At 44.3% G+C, this 26,845-nt stretch overlaps 1 protein-coding gene across 5 annotated transcripts in view; it reads left to right on the top strand.

The window, feature by feature from the left end:
* NEK11 (NIMA related kinase 11) overlaps nt 1-26,845 on the top strand; it is a 182,890-nt gene that overhangs the window by 33,064 nt on the left and 122,981 nt on the right. For 4 of the 5 annotated variants that reach the window (XM_034760915.1, XM_034760913.1, XM_034760914.1 and 1 more), the window contains exon 3: nt 18,787-18,952. In XM_034760915.1, coding sequence (XP_034616806.1) covers nt 18,787-18,952 — 166 coding nt within the window. Of the gene's footprint in view, nt 1-18,786; nt 18,953-21,694; nt 21,810-26,845 lie in introns of those variants that run through there. The other variant, XM_034760916.1, reaches the window with a different exon arrangement.

Below are 26,845 nucleotides of genomic sequence, written 5' to 3' on the forward strand. Positions count from 1 at the left end.
CCTTTTAGCACATTCAGAATTTTACCTTTCTTGATTAAATGGCAACTTTCTACTCAAGTTATTTGAAGTATCCAAATATATCTGACCAAGTTGATTAAGGAACCTAAGGGAGTAAGGTGCCCAACTCCCATTGAATTGGGAGATTTGGGCATCTTACTCCCATAAACTTATTTGAAAATCTGAGTCTAAATAAAGGGTTGGAATGAATTATATCAGTGTAGCCCACTAGTGTGCCTGTGTAGGCAGTTTGTCACATTTGTAATTAATTGTTTTTCAAGGTTTCCATAGGTTACACCAATAGCATTTATTTATTTTTGATTGGCAAAGGTCAGCGTTTTGGTACAAAGGTCCTACTTGAATTTGGTTAAAAAAAAACCCAAACAGCTAAAATATCCATTTCACAGTTTTACAATTACTAAAGTATATGTGCGCAAACAAAAATAAAAAGTGTATTTGTTTGAGATAATTTTGAAAATCTCCTTAAAACTTGTAAATTTATTTTTTAGTGCAGTAGTCTTAAAGTGTGCTGGGTCTGTTAAACAAACAAAACCCTTTTTGAAACTGAATATGGCCTTAATCCTGCAAACACTTACATGCCTAACGTCAAGAATTAGGACAGTTTGAGTGGCTCTTTGCTGCTCCCCCTGGCTAATCAGAGAGTTCCTTAAGGAAGGAGAAGTAATCAATGACACTACCTAAGGGAAAGCCAGCCTGTAATTGATCAGGAAGGGAGACCTAACATTCCAACATACCTAGCCCAGCCTGCCACCCTTGTCTGGTTCTTTGGGAGGAAGTGGTGGCCTGAATTTTCCTCAACATTAAATATTGTAATAATTTTTATCAATATTCTTAAGTCCAGGCAGTGTTAATGCTTTATACAGTATGAATTTTTGTGGATTTTTTCCTTCTCTGAGGCCTTGTCTACACTACGAGAGTAGTTCGAATTTACTTGCATCGAATTTTTGGAATCGATATTGCAAAGTCGAACGTCTGTGTCCACACTAAGGACAGTAATTCGACTTTGTGAGTCCACACTAACGGTGAAAGCGTCGACATTCGAAGCAGTGCACTGTGGTCAGCTATCCCACAGTTCCCGCAGTCCCCTCTGCCCATTGGAATTCTGGGTGTAGCCGGCAATGCCTTCTGGGTAACAAAATGTGTCGAGGGTGCTTTTGGGTAACTGTCGTCATCCGTCCATCACTCCCGCCCTCCCTCCCTGAAAGCGCCGGCGGGAAATCAGTTCGCGCACTTTTCCAGTCATTGACAGCGCGGATGCCACAGCACTGCGAGCATGGAGCACGCTGCGACCATCGCTGCAGTTGTGGCCGCTCTCAACGCCTCGCAGCTTATCATACACCTTTCCCTGAGGCAGATGCAGAAAAGTCAGGCGAGGAGGCTACGGCACCGCGGTGATGTCCTGAAGTCTGAGAGTAGCACAGACCTCTCAGAAAGCAGGGGACCCAGCGCCGAGGACATCACGATGGCAATGGGTCATGTTGATGCCGTGGAACGGCGATTCTGGGCACGGGAAACAAGCACTGAGTGGTGGGACCGCATAGTGCTGCAGGTCTGGGATGAATCCCAGTGGCTGCGAAACTTTCGCATGCGGAAGGGAACTTTCCTGGAACTTTGTGAGTTGCTGTCCCCTGCCCTGAAGCGCAATGACACCCGGTTGCGAGCTGCACTGAGTGTACAGAAGCGAGTGGCCATAGCCCTCTGGAAGCTTGCAACGCCAGACAGCTACCGGTCAGTCGCGAACCAGTTCGGGGTGGGCAAATCTACCGTGGGGGTTGTTGTGATGCAAGTAGCCAAGGCAATCGTTGATGTACTGCTGCCAAAGGTAGTGACCCTGGGAAACGTGGAGGCGATCATAGATGGCTTCGCAGCGATGGGATTCCCAAACTGCGGTGGGGCCATAGATGGAACTCACATCCCTATTCTGGCACCGGACCACCAAGCCACCCAGTACATTAACCGAAAGGGCTATTTTTCCATGGTGCTGCAAGCACTGGTGGACCACAGGGGACGTTTTACCAACATCTACGTGGGATGGCCGGGCAAGGTTCATGACGCTCGTGTTTTCAGGAACTCTGGTCTGTTTAGACGGCTGCAACAAGGTATTTACTTCCCGGACCACAAAATAACTGTTGGGGATGTGGAGATGCCTATAGTCATCCTCGGGGACCCAGCCTACCCGCTAATGCCCTGGCTCATGAAGCCCTATACTGGCGCCCTGGACACTGAAAAAGAACTCTTCAACTACCGGCTGAGCAAGTGCAGAATGGTGGTGGAGTGTGCTTTTGGCCGTCTCAAGGGGAGATGGAGAAGCTTACTGACTCGCTGTGATCTCAGCGAAACCAATATCCCCATTGTTATAGCAGCTTGCTGTGTGCTCCACAATCTCTGTGAGAGCAAGGGGGAGACCTTTATGGCGGGGTGGGAGGTTGATGAAAATAGCCTGGCTGCTGATTACGCTCAGCCAGACAGCCGGGCGATTAGAAGAGACCTGCGGGAAGCGCTGTGCATCCGGGAGGCTTTGAAAGCAAAGTTCCTGAGTGAGCAGGGTAACCTGTGACTTTTAAGTTTGTGTACAGAGAAGCTGAACCTGCCCCCGTTTCTTTACCCAGTTAATGTTGACTATCCTACCCAGTTACATACCCCCTTCACCCCCTTCCAACACACGTTTCGAAATAAAAATAGTTCTACTTTGTTAATGCACACCGTTTTTTTTAATACTGTTTTCGCGGGAATTTTTTAAAACTGGGACGCAGACTGTGGTGCGGAGCGGGTGTAGTGTAGTGACGCGAATGAAGCTTCTAAACTCAAGGATTGACGGGCTCCGCTGCGGTGGGATGGTTGTTTCAACGGAGCCTGTCACCCCTCCTGATCGGGACTGTGTGTATGGGGGGGCTATGTGACTTTGTGGCAGGGGGAGGACGATTACAGATCCCCTGCTGCATGGCTCTGTGATCCTGCATAAGGACTGCCGCTTAAGATCTGTAACTGCCCTCCCCCGCCACAAAGTCACAGAGCAACCCACCCCCCACCACATAACATGAAAACAACCTCCCAGACTAACCAGGGTAACTAGTCACTGCATCACTGCACTGTGTATGTGCCCTGCTGCTGTGCCTGCCCCCGCCTATGTACCCTGCCAAAGGTGACTGTCCTGTCCAATTACCAACCCCCTTTCCCCTCCTCCTCCAAAAGAACATGATTGAAACAGTAGTTAACATGAACGTATTTTTTATTATCAACTACACATGGAACTGGGAGGTGAAACTTGGACGGGGGCTTGTGTCAGGCGGGAAGGAAAGAACTTTTCAAGTTTTGGGGAATGAGAGCCTTCTGCTACTAGAGCTCTCTGCAGGGGTGGAGTGAGAGTTAGCAGGGACTCTGCCGCCTCTCCTTCTTTGCACTTTGGGTGAGGTGGGTATGGGACTTGGTGGCGGGGGAGGGCGGTTAGAGATGGACTGCAGCGGGGCTCTGTCCTCCTGCCTCCGTTCCTGCAGAACATCCACAAGGCGCCGGAGCGTGTCTGTTTGCTCCCTCAGTAGTCCAAGCAGCGTTTGAGTCGCCTGCTGGTCTTCCTGCCGCCACCTCTCCTCCCGATCCATGTTTGCTTGCTGCATTTGGGTCAATTTCTCCCGCCACTGGGTCTGCTGTGCTGCCTGGGCTTGGGAACAGGCCATAAGTTCAGAGAACATGTCCTCCCGTGTCCTCTTCTTCCTATGCCTAATCTTCGCTAGCCTCTGGGAGTGTGATGCCAGGCTAGGTTGTGAGACAGTCGCAGATGTGGCTGTGGGAATGGGAAAAAGGGAGTGAATTCCTCAGAAAGATAAATGTAGTTGTGAACCAAGAACATAGTCTTTCTCTGTGAACAAGACCATGCACAGCACCTATCACATGCGCACTCAGCACAAGGTCGAATTCTCGGCCTTCGCATTCAGTGCCTGGGGTCTTCCACAGCACATTTGAGAAGCGGGGCAGCACAACGGAATTTCTGTTGCAGGCAGACATGGTAAGCCGTAGACTTGTGGCAGTTTAAAACTTTTATATTACCACTGGCCTCATTTCACATTTAAAGCAATGTCAGTACCTGCTGCCAGCAATCCGGCAAGCGGGAACTCTGCCCCTGTCCCACCCCCTCGCGGCTGTCCCCAGGAACGATCCCTTTCGGCAGCCCCTCTCCCGCCTCCACCGCGTGGCTGCAAACCAGCGGTTACAGTTCTGTAAAGGAACGAGCAAGCAGTCCCAACACTAACATTCCCCTACCTAATTCAAAGCAGGTCACCATGGGCGACATCACCCTGATGAGGATCTCTGACAGCGAGAGAGAGAGAATGCTCCGGGAAAGCCTCCAAAGACCAGGGCCGTATGCCGCCCTGCTGTGCAGAGCAATGATTCCCGAGTACTTGATAGTCTCGTGGCGCGGCAACGTGTCGTACTTCGGAGGACCCAATAAGGCCGCTCTCCCCAGGAACCTCATGCAACGGCTTTCCAATTACCTCCAGGAGAGCTTCATCGAGATGTCCCGGGAGGATTACTGCTCTATCCCTGCACATATAGACCGCATTTTACTCTAGCTGCAGTAGCAGGGACTAAACAGTAGAGCGGCTTGGGCAGGACAATCACGGAAAACCGGACATTGCTAGATTTTTTTTCAAAACTTGCACTGCCCATGACTGAACCGTTAAGTGCCTAGGGCAAAGTAATCATGAACAACCCATTCTTTTAATTGTTAATATTCCTGTTCTGTTAAAAATAAATGTTTAGATGTTTACAACACTTACTGGATGATCCTTCACCAGATTCTGTGTCCGGGGTAACGGCTGGGGAGGGTTGGTAGGGGATCTCTGTAAGGGTGATGAAGAGATCCTGGCTGTCGGGGAAATCAGCGTTGTGAGCGCTGCCGACTGCCTCGTCCTCCTTATCTCCTTCCTCATCTTCCCCGTCCGCTAACATGTCCGAGGAACCGGCCGTGGACAATATCCCATCCTCAGAGTCCACGGTCAGTGGTGGGGTAGTGGTGGCGGCCGCACCGAGGATGGAATGCAGTGCCTCATAGAAACGGGATGTCTGGGGATGGGATCCGGAGCGTCCGTTTGCCTCTTTGGTCTTCTGGTAGCCTTGTCTCAGCTCCTTGATTTTCACGCGGCACTGCGTTGCATCCCGGCTGTATCCTCTCTCTGACATGTCTTTTGAGATCTTCTCATAGATCTTTGCATTCCGTTTCTTGGAGCGCAGCTCAGAAAGCACGGACTCATCGCCCCACACAGCGATGAGATCCAATACTTCCCGATCAGTCCATGCTGGGGCCCTCTTTCTATTCACAGACTGCACGGCCATCACTGCTGGAGAGCTCTGCATCGTTGCCAGTGCTGCTGTGATCGCCACGATGTCCAGACAGGAAATGAGATTCAAACTGGCCAGACAGGAAAAGGAATTCAAATTCAAATTTTCCCGGGGCTTTTCCTGTGTGGCTGGTCAGAGCATCCGAGCTCGTACTGCTGTCCAGAGCGTCAACAGAGTGGTGCACTGTGGGATAGCTCCCGGAGCTATTAGCGTCGATTTCCATCCACACCTAGCCTAATTCGACATGGCCATGTCGAATTTAGCACTACTCCCCTCGTCGGGGAGGAGTACAGAAGTCGAATTAAAGAGACCTCTATGTCGAACTAAATAGCATCGCAGTGTGGACGGGTGCAGGGTTAATTCGATGTAATGGCGCTAACTTCGACATAAACGCCTAGTGTAGACCAGGCCTGAGATGTACAATAAAGACAGTGAATAAAGATTTTTGTAATAAAGCAAAAATCCCTTGGAATCATCTTTGCTTCTGCATTTATTTTATTGGAACTGTAGTTTACATTTTTTAATCTAATTTTTGCAATAGTCAGAGGTTGCAAAGAGCACATAATTTGCTACTTCTGGTCAAAATGCTACTGATTTCCTCAGAGACAGGCAAGATATCGGAATATGCCTATTAATAGTATGTTACTGCAGTGTGTCTGCATTTGCAAGATTAATTAGCTTTTAACTCTTGATCAAGTGTATTGTACTTTCTTCCCTGCAGAACTGGCCTTTAGGCTCTTTGTTTCATTCTATACATTGTAATGAGAAAATTGCTGCAATGAATGAAGTACATTCTTGATGCATTGGACTATCAATGTATTTGTCTTTGTTTATTCTGTTCTTATTGGGGTAGTTGTTGTGAAACACATTTATGTTGCTAAACATAACCCCTAATTCAATACACATTTATATGTATGGTGAACCCTTCACTCAATGTACAATAACTTCAGTGCTGATAGATAATTCCTTCCCTGTTGAGCTTCACACGTCTTTGAGTTCATCTGAGACTTCCGTATCATTGCCACTAAAGCTGAAGTACACGCACAGCTTTTTGACCAAGGATACTCATTATACACAATTAATTTTCTCAGTAATTTTATCCTCTTGTAAGTTATCTGGCTGTGGGATATTTAGCACTGTGTCAGATTGCCATCATTTATGTATGATGCTAATAATGTACTTTAGAGATATGTATTGAAAGAGATGCATGCATGGAAAAGAGGTGCAAGGAAGAGTGGGAATTCTGATTTATCAAAGTTGAGCAGATTAGTAGTGATATAAATTGCATATGGCAGTGGTTCCCAAACTTGTTCCGCAAACTTGTTGTGCAGGGAAAGCCTGGCGGGCCGGGCCGGTTTGTTTATTTGCCGCGACCGCAGGTTCAGCCAATCACGGCTCCCAGTGGCCGCGGTTCGCTGCTCCCGACCAATGGGAGCTGCTGGAAGTAGCACTGGCTGAGGGACATACTGGCTGCCGCTTCCAGAAGCTCCCATTGGCCTGGAACAGCGAACCGCGGCCACTGGGAGCCGCAGTCGGCCAAACCTGCGGACGCGGCAGGTAAACAAACCGGCCCTGGCCTGCCAGTGGCTTTCCCTGCACAGGCGGCAGAACAAGTTTGGGAACCACTGGCTTATGGTTAAACTGTTTAAATGCATCAAGGATATTTATGTTAAGGAATATAACCATGCAAGCAAAAGCATTTACACACAGAAAACAGTCAGTGAATTTTTACTTGTACTGTTTGCACATGCTTACAACAATTGCTTAGTATACCTCTGAGCCTTCTTGCGTCTCCTGTAATGCAAGGTTCACTGTAGCATACCACTAAACTCATAAAATGTAGGCATTATCCATGGTGCAATTAATGTGTAGGGCTCTCTTTCAGGGAGTTATTTTTTCAGAGTAATCTCCACTTACTCTCACAAGCAAACTTCCTTTTTTTTTTTTTTTTGGTGTTTAAAGTACAGATCTGGAGATTCAATAAATGTGACATGGCAATTACAGAATATTTCATCAAAGAACGCTGCTTAAAACCAAATAATGAAATATTACACTTTATTTTCCTTAACCATTAATCTATTTCCCTAAAAGAGAATCTGATTTAGCAATCAGTGATTACTGGAGTTGATAGTAAAACATGGTATGTCAAACGTACAGTTTGTTGGTTGAATGGAAGTCACAATGGGAAAAATGTCTATTTCAGTTGCAAGCTTTTAGCTATGTTCATGGAATGCAGTCTTCAGATATAGATTGTAAACAGATTCCTTGGCCCTTGAAACACAAATCCCTAAAGAATATTTTGTTTTCCATTAAAATTAGCAGCAACTGGCATCTGTGACATTTAATTATATTTTTAAACATGACTAGTCAGGAGGAGAGAATAAAAGTGGATAGGCACTATCAGTTAAAATAGTGATGAACAGTAGGTGGTAGTAATGCAACATCTAGAGAGAAACTTCTAAAAATCATGCTATATAGTATGTATCCAGCAATATTTTTAGTAACTATTCCTGAGTCCACAGCAATTTCTTCATTTTAATTAGTCTATCAATATTTGAGTTTAAATGTATAAAAAAAGGTAATTCAAGTATTTGATTTTTCTCCAAGGAAAGGTATTCATGAGCTGTAAAATATGGCTTTAGAAGGAGGTTTCTTTGTCTTTATTGATCATTTTATTGGGGCAGCCAGATCAGTGTCCATCTCTGCTAGGTACCATAACTCTTTGTTTGTTTGCTTTGTCAAGACCACCTGATCATAAACAACCTAAAATAATTTAAATTCTAAAAAGGTAATAAAAATAAATAAATCCAAAGGAAAAGATTTCTAAAATACAAATCAAGGCGCTTGGATGACTCTTCGTAGAACAATAATATGGTCTATTGCTTAGCAGGAGTGCCACAACTATTATGGTTTGCTATTCTGTGTGTGGACAGAGCCCCTGGCATGGGGGGAAGGTGGGAATGGGGAATCTGGAGGAGGGGAAAATGGGGACCACACAGAGCCCCTGGCATGAAGGACTGTTTGTGGGGGTTTAACAGGGAGTTCTTGATAAAAAGAGAGATGGGAGGGTGATACACAGGGAGCTTTTGCGAGAGAATGGAGGGGTGCAGGAGCCCCTTGTGTGTAGAATGAGCTTGGCCTACAGAGCTTCTTTGGTTTTTAATGAACACAGACTGAATTGTCTTCTCACCCTCTAAAGCTGATCCATTCAACTCAAGGATAAGGCATGCTGGCCAAGCAGTGCGTGAAAACTTAAAATGCTTGTATTATACCTGCACTAAATTCACTTTAAAAAATCCTAAACCCCTTCCTCCCCGCAAATAAACCAGGAGGACTATAACATTAATTTAAAATAGAAGCAGTTTGATTGGATAGTAATCTTTATATTGGTTAGATGCAGGTAATTTATTCGAATTGTTGTGGAGAGATTCCTAACTCTCTTAACATTTTTTATTTTAACATAATATAAAGCTATATATGAGTGATCAAAGCCAGAAGTCAACAAGTAATGTAACCAATTTATAACACACAAACAACATACACATCTAACCAATTATCCCACCTCCCTTCTCGATCAATCTCCTGTTATTTTTCACTTGCAAATCTGTACTTTCCTTTATATAAGAAATTAATTCCTCCTGTGAGATACAGAATTAATCGTTTTTATAAAGAGGGGTGCTCTTATGATGCATTTTCTGCTGTACCAATTTATCAGTCTGTATATGAAACATATGCACTCTTGTACCTTCTCAGGATTAATCTCTGTGACCAAGCAAGGGCAACTGCAATCCATTTTTAAAGGACTTTCCCATGTAGTGATAAGAAATCATATAGCAAATCTAGTTTTGAGGTGGCTGATAATGTATTATAAAATGTTATAGAAATTACAGTATATGGAGTAACACTTAACCTAGAAACTTCTAATATTAGAATACTGCCAAATAGTGTCAAAATTCTACCCTGACTTGCACAGTAGCAGAATACATTATTGTCCAATGCAGTATATTTAAACATTGTATGCATTATTTTAAATCACTTTGGTTTTAGTTTAGTCTTACTAGCAGTTCTTATAGCATAGTCCCATGTATTTGACTCTTGTCTCTCACAGAACACACTGTACATTTAACTCGTATGCTTGCATTCCCATCTTTGTTTGAAAGACCATATGCACAATTAGGATAAGATAGCCCAAGTAACAATATATGGGGACTTGGTGGTTTTTGAGAGGTCACCACAGTTTCACTGCTTTGTTGACCCCCTCTCCTATTCTTTTTCTGGAGTTCCTGATACACTGCAATGGGTCCCACCATCTGCAAACGGGACATATTTGTGCACTTAAGATTGAATTATTGGTAGTCCTAGATAACTCATACTAGATGATCATAATATAAGAACCTGAATAGAAAATAATAGAATAGGTTTGTGTAAGTGGGATTTATTTAGTGGGGAAGGTTGGGGAGAAGGCTGGCTTGTGAGTTTTTTATTTTGTTAGTTTATTTGCAGTATTGCAATAGAGTAGTTTAACTAGTCTTTTTTTCTCAATTTTGTACCCTTGTTAGTTTCTATAAAGTTTATTCAGGTTAGATTGCTCACCCTTTGTATTTTTACGGTCTACTTTTATGTTTTATTGACTTCATAGACAATAATTATTGCCCCAGTCATTTTATGTGAAATATTTTTGTTTTCCCTATTTCCCCCAGATGGAAGTCTCCATCCATTTATTATTTTCAACAATTTTGTAATATTTCTATCATTATTTAATAAAGTCATAGAGTTCATGCAAAGTGATAAAATTAAAAGGCCAACATTTTCCAACTTGGGTACCTAAAATGTAGGCTCCTAAAGCCATATCTAGGCAACCTAAAAATGGCCTGATTTTTTTTAAGAAGTGCTGAGCACCCCCAGATTCTATTAAATTCAGTGGCTGCTACAGGTATTCAGCACCTTTGAAAATCAGGCCACTTTTATTTAGGCCTCCAGATATAGACATAGAAGCCTAACTTCAGGAACCCAAGTTTGAAAATTTGGCCAAAAATTCCATTTATAAATGCTTTTTGAGTTTATTAAATTCATAAAAATACATTATGGACACATTGAATTCTAATTTCATAATACAATGAAATTATGTTAGTATAGTTTAAATAAAGTTAAAAACCTAAGACAGACTTATGTGTGTTTTGCTACAACTCCCCATATTGAAATCAAAATTATTCTGAAATGTAAAATATTTGTTGTGATCAGTTCACAGATCTGCAAGCTCTGAGTAGTTTGTCTGTTTTAATATTAGGGTGGTATGAATCAAATGAACACCTGCTGTATGTGAGACTGAGATTTTGTTTAATTAAACCCTTCAATTATTTTGTCATATATTTGTGTAGCTTCAACCATACTAGTTTATTAAATACATCCATTCTTGACATTAAGAGATTTTTTTTCATTAAAGCAAACAAACTTACCCAGTCAATAATTCATGTTGCTGTTTAGTTTAGATGGAATGAAAAATACACTGGCTTTTTTCTCCCTAGACTTTTAAAATCACATCTGATCCAATAAACCAAATTATATATATATATTTTTTTTTGTGAGGCCATCAATGAAAACAGATACCAGATGGACTCTAAAATACTGTAAATAGACTGGGATTAAAAACCACTGTTATTTAGTCACTCACTATTAATTAAAACTTAAAAATTCCCTTAGGGTGCCCATATCCTTGAGGGAAACCTTAGGATACCACCTCTGGTTTTGTTTGTTTGTTTGTTTAGGTCCCTCCTTGCCCCATATTAGCACTTTTTCAGCCAAGAAGCATTGGGCTGGCTCTGGCCTCACTTCAAAGCTTGCCGATGTAAGCCAGAAAGGGTTAGCTGTTGGGCAATATGAGGCAGTCTCTTTTCCCACAAGATGAGCATATTGTCTCCACAGCACCGTGAGTCCCAAGCAAGTCCAGGTGCAGTGCAGTGCACTGCTAGTACTGGCCAGCTTCTATAATTATTTTTAGGGACAGGATTTTCTGAGTGTTTCCCCTGCCTGTTGTTTTCCCCTGTGCATCCGGTTGACCTCTGCTTTTAACCACACCAGGCAAACATAGCTTCATCAGGAACAATATATGTTGGCTGGAGAGGGTCACTAGAAAATGATAGAAAGGACTTTCTTCTCCCAAGTTATGAGTGCACTTCAATACAAGACTCTTTCAATTTCAGCCAGCTCAGGATTGAGATTGGGGTAACAAAATACCAGTAAATTGCCAGGTCCAGTTTATATTTATTATTTTGTACTCAATAAAAATTGCAGGAGTAACATGCTTACCCAGGATGAATAGTTGATTCCTCACTTGATTATGCTGGCCTGATCCCAGTGCTACTATCAGATTAGTGAGGTTTCTCTGTAGTGGCGACACTGGGAAGAGGACTGCTGTAGCCAACGAGGTGATTGATTCCATAGGCCTTTGAAGAACCTTTACATACTGTTATAGTTTCCAGTGATATATTTTCTAGTGCTTTGTCCTGTCTAGTTTTAAATGCCTCTAAGAAAAAGTGGTGAGAACCCTAGAGGAAAATCATCCCACAATCTCTTAAAGATCTAGGTCAAGAAACTTTCCCTGATATTTAGTGTAAAACTCCCTTTCTAAATTTCAACCAGTTACTCCAGTTTATATCCTCTTGTACTATGCTGTCTCTATTTAGTTTTACACCCTTCAAAGATTAGTAGACTTATCGGGTATCTTGAGACTTAGCTAATCTAGATATGTATTACATGCAAAAAACTACCTTACAAGAATATTAAGGCTGCAAAGTCAAGCACTCCAAAATTGACACCCATATGAGTCATCAGCAGGGTATGAACATTTGGGAGCTATAAGGGGCTGGAGCGTGATGGAATCTTTGAAGATTTTAACTGCTAAATTCTAAGAAATCTCTACAGAGCAGATGTGAAGTATGATTTTTCAGAGGCTTATAGCTTGGCCAAATTTGGTTGGATTTTCATCAAATCATCAAAAGGCACAACCCTGATTTAAAAAAAAAAATCCTCCTGTTGCTCCAAAAAATGGGAAAGTGGGTGCTAGAGCCTCTCAAAGAAAAGGTTGGTAGAATTTTTTAAATTTGGATGATATTTTCTAAAAAGTTTAGCCTGAGGCAGTTACCTAATGTAAAACTTCAGCACAAAAACAGTTAAAGTTTGTCAAAGTTATAAGCAACTGAAAAGGTCTGACAGTGGGAAGTGTCAGGCAGCCTCTGGAAGCAGTGCTATCAAACCTGCCTGTAATTAGTTCTGTACACTTTCCTTCACGAATCAATTATTCTGGCCCCTCAGTCATTCTTATTGCTCTTCTCTGAACTCCCACCAACTTCTCTTTAATGTTGGTAATGACCTAAATGCAAATTCCAGATGTGGGCTCACCAGATTCCTAAAGTGAAGGACTATTCTCTCCCATCAAAATACATAATATGTGCATGGCAGGTGTTTTAAAGTGGATAGTTTAAAAATATTTCAGTTTGCCTAATTGCATCTTTTTTTTTAATGGTTCATTGCTCGTGGCTTTTCATCAGCTGGACTGCAAGTATTATAGGTGTACCATGTACAGTGTAAAGAACAAGCAGTACTCATTAGGGTTACCATATTTAGTGCCTCCGAAAGGAGGATACTCCACGGGGCCCCAGCCCCGCCCATGCCCCCGCCCCAACTCCGCCCCCTCCCCTGCTTCCCGCGAACATTTGAGTCGCGGGAAGCCTGAAGCAGGTAAGGTGGGTGTGGGGGGAGGAGGCGCGGCCCAGGCTGGCCCCCCCCCCCGGCGTTTCCAGCCTGGGTCGGCTAGGGCCCTGGGGTGCTGGCCCCGGGCCCAGCCGAGCACCCCCGGCCCAGCACCGCCGACCTGGCACGCCCGGCCCCGGAGCCCTCGGCCCCGCTCAGATTTTCCCGGACATGTCCGGCTTTTTGGGATTTCCCCCCGGACGGGGATTTGGAGCCCAAAAAGCCGGACATGTCCGGGAAAATCCGGACGTATGGTAACCCTAGTACTCATGGCACTGACTAACATGGCTACCACTCTGAAACATGTACAGTGTGTAACTTGCACTTTAATTTAGTCCAGCTTTATACTGGCAGTCAGCACCTTATAAAAAGAGCACTTTGTTTTGTCTCCTTAGAAGTTCAAGGTTCGCAGCTATTTTGCTAGAGGGTTGTACTATTTAACTATAAAGTTTTTGGGGTTATTTTTTTATGTTCACTAACATTTCTTTTTTCCTAAGAGAAAAGCATACGAGGAGATGATAAATCTGCAAGGGTTGTCTAAGTTGAGAATTCTGACAGGACTTCAGATTACAGAAGTGTAGAAGACGTTTTTCCTTGCCTGGTAGGGTAGCCATTGCTTGTGCTAGAAGTGTGGTGGTCTGGGAGATCCTGAGCATGTAAATGTGTACTGTCAGTATTGATCAATGCAGATAGTCCACCACAAGACTTCTTAAATTCAAATCTACCTGGCAGTGTATAGCTACATGTGTTTTTTATAACTGATTAAAAAGTAGAAGTGTGCAGTTTCTTTCCTGGACTGAATTATGAATGTCTAACGCCAAGAGTTTATAAAAGATGTTTGCAGATGCTTAAGCATGGAAGTGTGAACCAAGCTACTTCAACATTATATCATAACTCATTGTAAAAGTAGTTTGCTTTCCTCTTCTTATTTTGTGTTATGGAGGAACATAGTTAAGACTACATCAGACTTTTGCCTTTGGCAGAAACTTACACCTTCTTTAGAGTTGAAGTGGTGGGTTGCTTTAGGAAGAAGTAAAGTGGACAGCACTCCATGAGGGGGTGTGTGTGTGAATTTTGAGAATATTTTGGTGCCTGACAAGCATTCCTGGAAAAAGAAATAAACAGTAAAAATCACATTTTTTCAGAAATTTTGCATAGTATGCCTCATCAAATTTTATATCCCTTTTACTCAAAAATCACACCACCCACCAACTTCAAAATTCACCCAAATGTCAACCACCCCCTCTTTTGAATTACAACCCAAGACTTTCTGAAATCTTTTGGCCCTTCCAGTCAAAAATGACAATTTCTACTTAAGTAAAAAGAGCACGAAAAAGAAGCTGCTAAATTGGAGGGAGAGAGATTTTGCCCAGCAACGGATTTAGAGTTAGTCGGGCTGTGTGCTCAGCTTCATTTTTGGGGCCCCTCGGGCCCAGCCAAGAAAAAGAACATTCTCTCATCTCCCTCCCCGCCCCTGTTTTTCATTCTTTTTTTTTTTTTTCTTCATCCTCCTCCTATAAGTAATAGGAAGTAAATGAAAATAAAGTGAGGTACCTTGATTGTTTTTGTAGTCTAACTTATTTTTCCACAGACCACTTGAAAAATCGCTGAGGGTCTCGGCGGACCACTTAATGATCTTTCCAAATAAAGTTTGTACCATTTGCTAACTATTGTAAAGCATTTTGGATAAGAGCACTTTTTTTTTTAAATATATAAACATACAAAATGTTGGGGTGTGGGGTCTGGCCAGGACGTAGGGTGCAGGAGGGGGCTCAAGGCTGGGAGTGCAGAGTCTTGGAGGAAGTTAGGGTGCAGGAGCAGGCTGGGGGTTGGGGTTCAGGGACTGGCCAGGAGTTAGGGTGTGGGAGAGTGCTCAGGGTTGGGGCAGGAGGGGGCACAGGGTTGGGGCAGGAGGTTGGGGCGTGGAGTGCTTACCTGGAGCAGCTCATATTTGGTGCAGGTGGGAATGTGGGGGGTAGGACTGCAGGAGCTCCCATTTGTGCTGAGGGTGTGGGGGTTGCAGGAGTCAGGGCTTGAGGGGGCTGGGTATGTGTGTGTGTGTGTGGGGGGGATGCAGGAGTCAGGGAGGGCAGGGGGCTGGGGGTGCATGCGGCAGGGCTGGGAGGGTGTGTGGGGGGGGTGCAGGAATCAGGGAGGGCTGGGGGCATGTGAAGGGGGTGCAGGGGTCAGGGCTGGGGGTGCAGGGTGTCTGAGGGAGTTAGGGTGCAGGAGCGGGCTGGGGGTTACTGTGCAGGGTCTGGACAGGAGTTAGGATGCAGGAGGGGGCTCATGGTTGGGGTGTGGAGCACTTACCTGGAGCAGCTCCTATTTGGTCCGAGGGATGCAGGTGGGAATGGGGGGGAGGGGGGGAACTTGGCTGCCGGTGGGTGCAGGCGGAGCCTGCAGCAGGAGCCCCAGGAGCTGGCAGGACCAAGCTTTGCCACCACAGCTGTTTGGCCCTGGGGGCCCCTGTTGTTGGGCCCTGAGCCAGGGCACCCTGTGTTTCACCTCTATTTTGATGGGCAAAATTAATCTTTGGTTTAGAGGGATAAGCACTGGGCTGGGAGCCAGATGATCCCAAGTTCAAGTCTTACTTCTTTCATGGACTTCTTTCTATTTTCTTCAGTTATTATTGAGCAAGACCTTATATGCCTGTCTTAGGAGTAAGGCAAGTATTATTTCCCCCCATTTTACAGATCATACAACTGAGGATCTGAGTTGCAAAAGGCCACCTCTGACAGGGAATAGTATTTAAGTTGCTACTGTTGTGGAACCAAATCTTATCCATATAGCTACACTGCATCTCAGAAAGTTTAGGGTAAAGCTATATTGTTGGTTTAGCTTTTTCTAAAATGGGAGTCCCAGTCTACTCCCTTCACTATCACCCTCAGGTCTGACTCTTGTCCCCTCTGCATTCCAGTCAGGCAGTTTGCACTCCTCCACTTTGCGTAAGAGCCAGCAGCAGGAACAATGAGAGCACAGGAGAGACAGTGTCCCAGCTTTCGATTCCAGTGCCCTGCACCACAGGAACAGCAATTGCAGGGAACCTCCTGCTCAGTTTCTACACCCTGGAATGAAGCATGCTCATTAGCATGTAGAGTTTAGCTGCCAAACTCTAACCAGACTCTACTGGGCATGTGCAAACTGTGATTTTTTTCAAAGGCTTATAACTTGGTCAAATGACCATATTCCTGTGAAAAACTATGTAAAATAGCACATTCTTGGTGCCATGCTGTCTCCCCTGCAAAACTTTAAGTCAAAATATGGAGGTGCAAGAGCCTCTTAAAAATGCAATTCTAATAATTTTGATAACATATGGAATAAAATATATTTTCCCCTGTGCTTGTTCTTGGAAATGGCTCAGTTCTTTTTGCCGAAACTTTCCAAAAAATTCAGCCTGAGGCAGACAGCTGGCATGGAAAATGTCAGCCCAAAAAGTTAGTTTGGCAGAGTAACAAACAACTAAAAAGAGTGTTTTATAATGGAAAGTGTTGGGCAAGCTTAACTAGAGATAGAACTATATGTTCATGATATATGCCTTACCTGTATAATACACTTTATGCACAGTAACTCCAACTGGTATGTTTAATGTAGGTGAGGCCACTGTTTAGAGCTGATTTATTTACCATTTCTTGTTAAGTGTTTCTTTTCTGATTGTTAAAAAGAAATTAAACTTTATTCCTCGAGACTGTCATCTGTTTTCTTTACCAGAATCCGGATGAGTTTGAACTCATTTGCTTGACACTTTATTACCAATTCAAAAAGGCTGCTTTGCAGAAAGTAACTCCAAAGTGTCTCTTTTATATCAAACATAAAAAAATAAAACATTTTACGTTTTGTGTGTGTATATATATAAATATAAAATCTACCCACACATATTTATACTATAAGTAAACTTAATCTCGATTGCTTTGCAAAATTTTGTTTCCCAAATGCAAGCAAGTTGCCAATTCTGGATATGAATTAGCATTGTATAGTAGTAAACCAATAGCTCATTTATAAAAGTACAGCTTCTTGATTTGCTGCTCTGTGGTTGAATTTTAATAAGATAAACATCTGCCAGTTGTCTGACAGTTAATGGCAGCATCAACATCACCGAGTGACTAAGGTGACAAGTTACCTTGACATGTCAGGTTTTTATTGCTGTCCTTGGCATTTAAGGATCATGTATTAAGTGATATTTAATGAAGACTCATTCTATTTGTCAGTTTCGTGACATGATCTGTGTGATGGAAGGAATAATGGCTTGATGTCAACTTAAGATGAGAAGATTGCAGTAGATATTACCTGTCTTAATAGCACAGAAGTAGTTTGAGGATATGTAGGCAAATCAGATTGCATATTTTATCATCAGGCTGACAGATGGGGCTTAGGTGAGTTTATGTGAAAATTCATGCATTGTTACACAGTAACTGATGAGTTCTGTTTGGGGGAAACAATCACTTATGGGGATTTACTACATTCACTCCTCAGAGCAAGTGAATTTCTCTAGTTTGTGTAAAATTCTATTACTGTCATGTTTAACTGTCATGCGACTTTACAAACGTGTAGCAGTGAACAGCAAATTATTTAAAAAAACAATATGAAGACATAATTTAGCTTGAATATTCCTTTAATTTATTCAAGTCACTGGAAATTCATAATTTTGCTTCAATAAAATAGTCATATTCTCCATATGCTCAAAAGGCTTCTTCAGATACAGATCAGCATTGTATATTCTCTAGTTCAAGTATATGAACATGCACACCTTATTTGATACACATACAAATTTCTTTCTTGAATATTTCAACAAGAAAATCCTAGTAAGAGTAATATTCACGTCTATAGTGCACAAAATGTTTTCCAAAAATTGATTACGTTTCACAACACTCTGGAAGTAGATAGAGATGGGTCTGAGTGCCAAATCCAGCCATGAGTCACTCACATGATTAACTTTACATACATGCATAGCCCCATTGATTTTGCAGGATTGGGGAAGTTTAGGTCCTTCAGAATCAATCTTTGACCCCAAAGTTTGGTAACTTTGAGTATGGAGTTTTGCTTCGAACCCTGTAGTCAGTATTTGTACTTCTTAGTTTGGCAGGGTTCATGTCCTGGCCAGTCTCTAGTTGGTATTATCTCGATTTCATAGCTGGGAAGACTGAGGCATACAAAAGATAAAGTGACTTCCTTACGCTCACATAGCAAGGCAGTAGCAGAACTATGAATACAAGCTGGATCTTGTGACTCCATTTCATGTTTAAATCTCTAATTTATGTTGCGTCTCAATAGTGTTTATAAAATCTCTTTTTTTTTTTTTTTCCCCCTGTACATTTGATATTATATGATAGGCCATAATAGTGAAAGTATGTCAAGAAAAAATAGTACAGTATAAATTACTGAACAAAAGTATTTTCTTAAATATTGCTGGATTGGCAAAAATATTTTTGCAAATACACCTGAGATCATGTGCAGTGGTATTGGACCATTTTAATATCTAGCATGTTTGCCAGCATTTTACTGTAGTGTCTTTATATTTACTTGATATTGCCTGATCACTTCACATTGCAAAGCCAGATCAAACTTATTCCAGTTAAATGTTTGGTATTAAGATGTCATGGTAGGAAACTATAACTGTGGTTGAAGCTTTATTTGATTTTATAGATTGCTGCTTTTATCAATTTGGGGGATCTTTTTTTCCAGAAAGGTTCTGAAGGAAATCTCTGTTGGAGACCTCAAGCCCAATGAAACAGTTGAAGCAAATCTCGAAGCACAACTACTCTCCAAGCTAGATCACCCAGCCATTGTCAAGTTTTATGCAAGCTTTGTGGAACAAGAGAGTTTCTGCATCATCACTGAATACTGTGAGGTAAGACTTCTTGTAAATTATTGTGAACAAATTAGAGGCAGTGTGTTTCTCAAAATAGGCCTTTTAGAAGACTTAGTCCATAACATTATTTATTTGCAGTGTCATCTGCTATTTAGTAGGCACATTTAGATGGTCTGTGGAGCTCATAGACTAAGGATAAAATGAGTAGACTGATCGGGGAAGGGAAATAACAATAGGTAATTTAAATGCAGGCCAGTTTGATTCACTGTAGGCAGCATAACAGAAGGGGGTCTTTAAGAGGAACTTAAATGTGGATAGAGTAGGGCCCTTGTGGATGAGCTCAGGGAGGTTGTACCATGTATAAGGGGCTGTATGGAAAAAGGCATGGAGGTCTGACAAATGGGCAGATGAAGCTGGGAGTGTTGGCAGAGTGGAAGGAATGGGGGAGGATATTATTAAACTTGCTAAGAGCAGATAAATAGAGAGGGGCAGAGTTATGTAGCATTTTGAAGGTGGTGACAAAAAACTTAAATTTGATATGATGTTGGTTAGGAAACCAGTGGAGGGATTCAAAGAAGGGAGTTACATGATCAAACCAATAGGAAAGGAATATCAGTTTAGTAGCAGTACTCGCATGGACTGAAAGCAGGGTTTTGTTTATATCTGGGAGGCCAGTGTGGAGAGGATGCTCTGGTGGTATAAAGCAGGGTATAAAATGGGGGCCTGAATGAGACATTTAACAATTAAGAAAATAAAATTCCATAGAATCAAAAATTAATTCACTCCTTAAAGTAACTTTGTTGATGTTCTTTTATTGTTGGACTGTTCAAGTTTGTTCTGGAAACGACGTAATTTTTTCAGAGTTGTGAGACAGTGAATAACTATCACTCTGTTAATCCAACATGTTACAAAAGGACTCTGGTAAGTTGCAAATAACGCTTGAGGGGGCATTTCATTATGGTCAGATACCTGTGGAATTGACACATGAAATTAGGGAGAAGTCAAGTCCAGGGCCTAGATTCTTCCCTGCCTTGGGGCTACTTTTTACTGTGCTGCTGTTGCAAAGTAGCCCTAAAGCCAGAATAACTAACCCCAGACATCACACCAAAATAGGGACTCTCTTCCTCTAATGCTGTAGAGCCTGCATAATGGCTCCTATACCCGAGTGGGTATAGAGAGAATGGCTGAGGAAAACGGGCATGGCAGGGACCCCCCTGCTCCCAGGCAATCACAGCTGCTGTAACATGCCTTTCAGGTTATATGTAACCTGGGCAAGTAAAAGCAGCCTTCAGGCTGCTCTAATGTGCACTAGAAAACCAGAAAATGTACTTCTATACTGTATGTACTTAGTTCTGATATATCTTTATATGTAATGGCATACAGAGCTTTTCACCTAAAATTTGTCTGTTTAAATCCCGCCCAAATTAATGGTGAGCAAAATTTGCTGCCACCTGATGGGTGTTTGGAAGCTTACTGTGTTCTATGTCCAGTTTTTAATGCACAGAACTACTTCCACAATTGGCAGTAAGTGGTACCCTAGCTGGCAGTGTAAGAAGAAAGACTAAGCATTAAGTTAGCATGGGAAAATGTTCTATTTCCTCCAAACTACTGTGGCTTTGAACCTTGCTGATGGAACAGTGCAGGGCAAGCCTCCTATGCAGCTGCCTGACGCTGTGCCAGTTCTATGAATAACAGTCTGGCACTTTTCATCAGTGCTAACGACACTCGCAGTTATAGAAGTGTGTGTGTGTGTGTGTGTGTGGACTTCTTTGGTGGGTGACCCATTTCAAATATTGTAAGGCAGTATAAAAACAGTCATGTCAATCTGATTTCAAACAAAAGTACCTAGATGAACCTCTGATTCTATTTTGTGGCCTAGAACTGGACATCAGTGAAAGATAATTCTTAAAAACAATAATGGATTAATTCCCCTAAATGACATGATTTTTTTAAATACAACAACAATGAAATGTAACACAAGTCATTACATTCTCAAAATAAAAATAACTTCTCACTTCCTTTCTTCAGTGCAGTTTCAGTTCAGCCTGAAATAAATATTCTCTAAGGAACATTAGCAACTGTAGTCACGAATGCTTGTTCATGTTATCAATCATAAAAGCCAAAAAAGCAAATTCCGTTTCAAAATAGTTATTACTGCATGTTATACAATATTCATGAAATTTAAATGTCTGAAGTAGCTAAACATCTTCCTTGTCCTTCACTTTATTTCCTTCTCTCCTGAACATGAATATACTGACCTTCCCAAACACAAAATAGGAAGAGTGAACTTCTTCAGGGCTTCCTGGCAACAACATTTCAGAATTGATTTTCTTGAGCAGTTTTTCCTAAGGTACTTACCTTTTCCACAGAATCAAGCTTAGAACAATTTGTAGGTCATTGGAGCCAATCTTTTAAGGGTGAGAGCTGAACTTTATTTCAAAATGGTTGAGGGCCGCTCCCTATGCATTGCTCAGACCACACAGAGTAGAAACCACCCACAAGCCTCTTGCCTGGAGTCACCCAACATGGATGAGTACCCAATAGGTATAGAACTCCTCAGCTTCTATGCTTTCCCTGGTGTAGGGACATATTGGTGGGAAGGGTTATGTTAGGACAGGGAGGAGAAGTGGCTGGAGCATGGTCTACTGTGGTAATCTCCATCAGGTGTATGGACCTTTTAGGACCATAACCAGCTGGTACAAGTTAGAGCAGGCACTTTGGAGTGGGGTAGGGAATCAAGGAGCTGTCACTGGTTATGAGTTCTGAGTTTCGTTTCTTTTCTTTTCTCCCTCTTCTGGACTGGTCTGGGTGGCTCCATGAGAGAGTTCACCTATCCTTTTCTAGGTACATCACTAAGCTCAGGCAGAGCCCATCTAGCTACCCTGTGAAGAAACAAGTAACTGAAAAACTAGTACTCCTATCTCTTACCTCCCCAGCTAGATAGCAGGTGCCACCAGGAAGTTGCTGAGCAGTTGGAACAGAATAGGGACAGCAGGTGTTCAGTGTCCCTCACAGCAGAGCTGCTTTTGGGGCTACAGGGGAGGCAGGGATCCTACCTCCCCATGTTCTGAATGAGTTGACTCACATCAGTTTTAAAACTGCAGGGCATAGTTAGGGAACTTATTTTCAATTCCTAATCAAATGCAAATATTCTTGCAGGCCACAATTTAGAACCTCAAGGACTACAAGTTTGGACACTACTGTTGTAGGCTAAATCACTCCCATCCCCAGGGAAGCTTGTGGAAGCTGGGTTGAAGTGATACAAAAGGAGGGTGATCTGCATGGCCTGGAGTAATTGTGGCTGCAGCATCAAGCTTTGGGGGCTTGGGAAAAACAAGGAATACTGGAGAGAACCTCAGGATTTTGACAAGAATGCCAAGCACACTGGGAGGGAAAGGTTTGGAGAGGAGAAATTTCATAATTTGAGATAATCTGACTTGTAACTTTCTATTTATATTTTTAATCACCACTGTGGAATAAGAATGAAGCACTGTCTATTTTCCTTTAGTATCTCATTGTAATCTCCACCCGATACTTGCAATTAAAGTAGGTATGATGTAGGCAAAGATCTATGTATCTTATAAATTGGTTGCAAAGATGTAATTGGACAGTGACGTAGAATTATATGAACAGAAGGAATTTGTGACAATTATCCCTGGTTAAAATGGACAAGCCCTAATTTTTTACCATAACTATTTTTCCAGACTAGTTGAATGAGAAATGTAAATACTGAAATTTTGAATAATAGAAGATTTGGGTTGGAAGAAACCTCAGGAGGTCATCTAGTCCAACCTCCTGCTCAAAGCAGGATCAACTCCAACTACATCATCCCAGCCAGGGCTTTGTCAAGCTGAGCCTTAAAAACCTCTCAGAATGGAGATTCCACCACCTCCCTAGTTAACCCATTCCAGTGCTTCATCACCCTCCTAGTGAAATAGTTTTTCCTAATATCCAACCTAGACCTCCCACACTGCAACTGGAGACCAGTGCTCCTTGTTCTATCATTTGCCACCATTGAGAACAGCCGAGCTCCATCCTCTTTGGAACCCTCCTTCAGGTAGTTGAAGGCTGCTATCAAATCCCCCCTCACTCTTCCCTTCTGCAGACTAAATAAGCCCAGTTACCTCAGCCTCTCCTCTGTAGGTGCCAACTCCGTAGGTGCTCCGGGTCTGGCCCACCCACAGGGGAAAAAATGGTGGGTGCTTGGGTGCTGAACACACATTGGCTGCCCCCCTATTAGCTGATCCTCACCTTCCCCCCCAGTGCCTCCTGCCCGTTGGCGGGCCATGTGGATCAGAGCCTCCCGTCCACCACGATCAGCTGTTTCACAGCATGCAGGAGGCTTGGGGGAGGGAGTGAGGAGGCGGTGCGCCTGGGGGAGGTGGCAGAACTGGTCAGGAAGAGGTGGGGCAGAGATGGAGTGAGGGCCTGAAGAGGCAGGGTGGGGATGGGGCCTTGGGGAACGGGTGGAGTGGGAGCAGAACCTGGGGCACAGCCAGGGTTGAGCACCCTCTGGCACTTGGGAAAGTCAGCGCCTGTGCTCTCCTCATAAGTTATGTGCCCCAGCTTCCTCCGCTGGACTCTCTCCAATTTGTCCACATCCTTTCTGTAGAGGGGGCCCAAAATTGGATGCAGTACTCCAGCTGTGGCCTCCCCAATGCTGAATAGAGGGGAATAATTACTTCCCTCAATCTGCTGGCAGTGCTCCTACTAATGCAGACCAATATGCTGTTAGCGTTCTTGGCAGCAAGGGCATGCTGTTGATTCATATTCACCTTCTCATCCATTGTAATGCCCAGGTCCTTTTCTGAAGAACTGCTGCTTAACCAGTCGGTCCCCAGCCTGTAGCAGTGCATGGGATTCTTCCATCCTAAGTGCAGGACTCTGCACTTGTCCTTGTTGAACCTGGATGAACCACATCAGATTTCTTTTGGCCCAATCCTCCAATTTGTCTAGGTCACTCTGGACTTTATCCCTACTCTCCAGCATATCTACCTGTCCCCCCAGCTTAGTGTCATCTGCGAACTTGCTGAGGGTGCAATCATCCAGATCATTAATGAAGATGTTGGACAAAACCAGTCTCAGGACCTACCCCTGGAGCACTCCGTTTGATACTGGCTGCCAACTAGACACTGAGCTGTTGATTACTACCTGTTGAGCCCAACGATCTAGCCAGCTCTCTATCCACCTTATAGTCCATTCATCCAATCCATACTTTAACTTGCTGACAAGAATGTTGTGGGAGACTGTATCAAAAGCTTTGCTAAAGTAAGATATATCACATCCACCACTTTCCCCATATCCACAGAGCCAGTTATCTCATCATAGAAGACAATCAGATTGGTCAGGCATGATTTGCCCTTGGTAAATCCATGTTGATTGTTTCTGATCACCTTCCTCTCCTCCAAGTGTTTTGAAATGGATTCCTTGAGGACCTGCTCCATGATTTTTCCAGGGACTGAGGTGAGACTGACTGGTCTGTAGTTCCCCAGATTCTCCTTCTTCCCTTTTTAAAAGATGGGCAACTATATTTTTCATTTTCCAGTCATCCGGGACCTCCCCCGCTTGCCATGCCTTTTCAAAGATAATGGCCAATGGCTTTGCAGTCACATCAGCTGACTCTATCTGCATCCTTGGATGCATTAAATCAGGCCCCATGGACTTGTGCATGCCCAGATATTCTAAGTAATCCTAACCTGTTCTTTACCACTGAGTGCTGTTCACCTCCTCCCTATACTGTGCTGCCCAGTGCAGCAGTCTGGGAGCTGACCTTGTCTGAAGACTGGGTGGGGGGGGAAAAAATTTGAGTACTTTTGCTTTTTCCACATCACCTGTCAGTAGGTTGCCTCCTCCATTCACTAACGGTCCCACACTTTCCCTGACCACCTTCTTGCTAACATACCCATAGAAACCCTTCTTGTTACTCTTCACATCCCTTGCTAGTTGCAACTCCAATTTTGCTTTGGCCTTCCTGATTACACCTCTGCATGCTTGAGCAATATTTTTATACTCATCCCTAGTGATCTGTCCAAGTTTCCACCTCTTGTAAGCCTCCTTTTTCTGTTTAAGCTCACCGAAGATTTCTCTTAAGCCGAGCTGGTCGCCTGTCATATTTTCTGTTCTTTCTGCGCATCGGGATGGTTTGTTCTTCGAGTGATTGCTCAGGTGTATTCCACTATAGGTGTGCATGCTCGCCACGTGCACCGGAAGTTTTTCCCTTAGCAGTAGCCATAGGGGGGAGCACCGGTGCGACCCCTGGAGTGGCGCCGGTATATCGCACCATAAAGGTGGCTGCGTGCTCACCCCACCCTCAGTTCCTTCTTGCCACCAGTGAAGGTAGTCAGAACTTTGTGCTCCAGCCCTGGCTGCAGTGTTATAGCCTTAGTGGTATCCAGTTTCACTGAAAACTTTCCTTGCTGAACTTTCTTTCGCAAGTGCTTAGCTCACGGCATGCCCCGTAGCCCAGGCTTCAAGTTGTGCGACTCCTGTTGCAACTCCATGCCCAGAAGCAATCCACACACCGAGTGTCTTTGCTGTCTGGGCGAGGATCACATTAGTAAGAGGTGTAAAATTTACCGCTCCTTCAAGCCCCGAACAAAGAAGGAGCGTGAGATCAGACTCCGAGCTCTCCTAATGGAGTCGGCATTGGCCCCAGTACGTTGAGCCGACCCAGCGCCGGGTACCTAATATTTGGCACGTAGCGAAGCGCCTCCGGTTCACTGTCCCGATTCCGCGCCTGGTACCGCGTCCTCGGTGTGCAGCGAGGCACAGTCGACGAGCCAGCACTGCTCCCCTGCTAAGAAACAAGGGAAGACTCAGCGGCGCAGAGAGAAGGAGAGGGGTGAGGCCAGACCCAAGTTGGGCAGCCCACGATCCCCATCGGGACAGACTTCCGACTCGCGCTGAGCGGAGTAGTCCAGTCCCGTCCACACAAGCCTCGCCTGATGTACACATGCCTTCAACGCCAGAGCAGCTCAGGCCGCGCATGATATCCTAGCGCTTCCGGGAGTGCCGCCTCAGTCGGGCCCCCGGTCCCGTGGGAAGTTGCACTTGGGTGCCCATCAGCCCTCCCTGGAGGTGTCGGAGGTCAAGGTACCTTCCCAGGTCAAGGTGCTGAGTAGAGCCCCACGACGCACGTTGACTCCGCGTCCCGGCTCTTTGGTGAGTGGATCCCACTCCTCCGGTCTCTGACACCGTCAAGGAGGTGACAAGAGGCGGCGTCGTTCATCCTCCAGCCAGTCCGAGAGGAACAGGTCGCGACGCCATCGGCACCGATGCTCGTACTCGAGTCAGAGGCCATAGGCGCTGCAGGGAGGCCAGAGACTGCTCCTCTGATATCTCTCTCTCGACTTCCTCCAGGTCGAAGTCTCGGGGCAGGATCCGTCATGATAGACCACTCCAGTCGTTTTTACGGTACCGTGCGCTCCTCCTGGACTTCGGCGTCGGCCCGCAGCCATCTCTCCCCGGGCCTCACCGCACCACAGGAGCAACCAGCCCTGCCGGCGCCCAATGCGTCTCATTTCCAGGCCATTCCGTGGCAAGGACAATGGTGCCAGTGGGCACCGTGGCCTCAGGCACCTGCGCAGCCGGGACCTCGCTCCGTGATGGGAGCCTCTCAGGACCGCCCTGCATTGTCTCACTGGGATCAGACCGTGGGCGCCGAACCCCTGGCGTCGAGCCCACAATGCCGTCGGTTGCTGAAGGCACCGCAACATCCACCTCTTCACCGCAACTGAATCACCCTGCGCTGCCGCCTCCCGCTTCCCAAGAGGGCTTCAAAGCGCACCAGGAGCTGCTTAGGAGGGTGGCAGCAAACCTCAAGCTCCGGGCTGAGGAGATGGAGGAGCCCTCCAATACCCTGTTAAATGTCCTCGCCTCCTTGGTACCGGGGCGTGTGGCCCTGCCATTCCATCAGGGAGTAACCAACATCAC

Source organism: Trachemys scripta, chromosome 2 (assembly GCF_013100865.1).
Source record: "Trachemys scripta elegans isolate TJP31775 chromosome 2, CAS_Tse_1.0, whole genome shotgun sequence".
NCBI classification, from domain to species: domain Eukaryota; kingdom Metazoa; phylum Chordata; order Testudines; family Emydidae; genus Trachemys; species Trachemys scripta.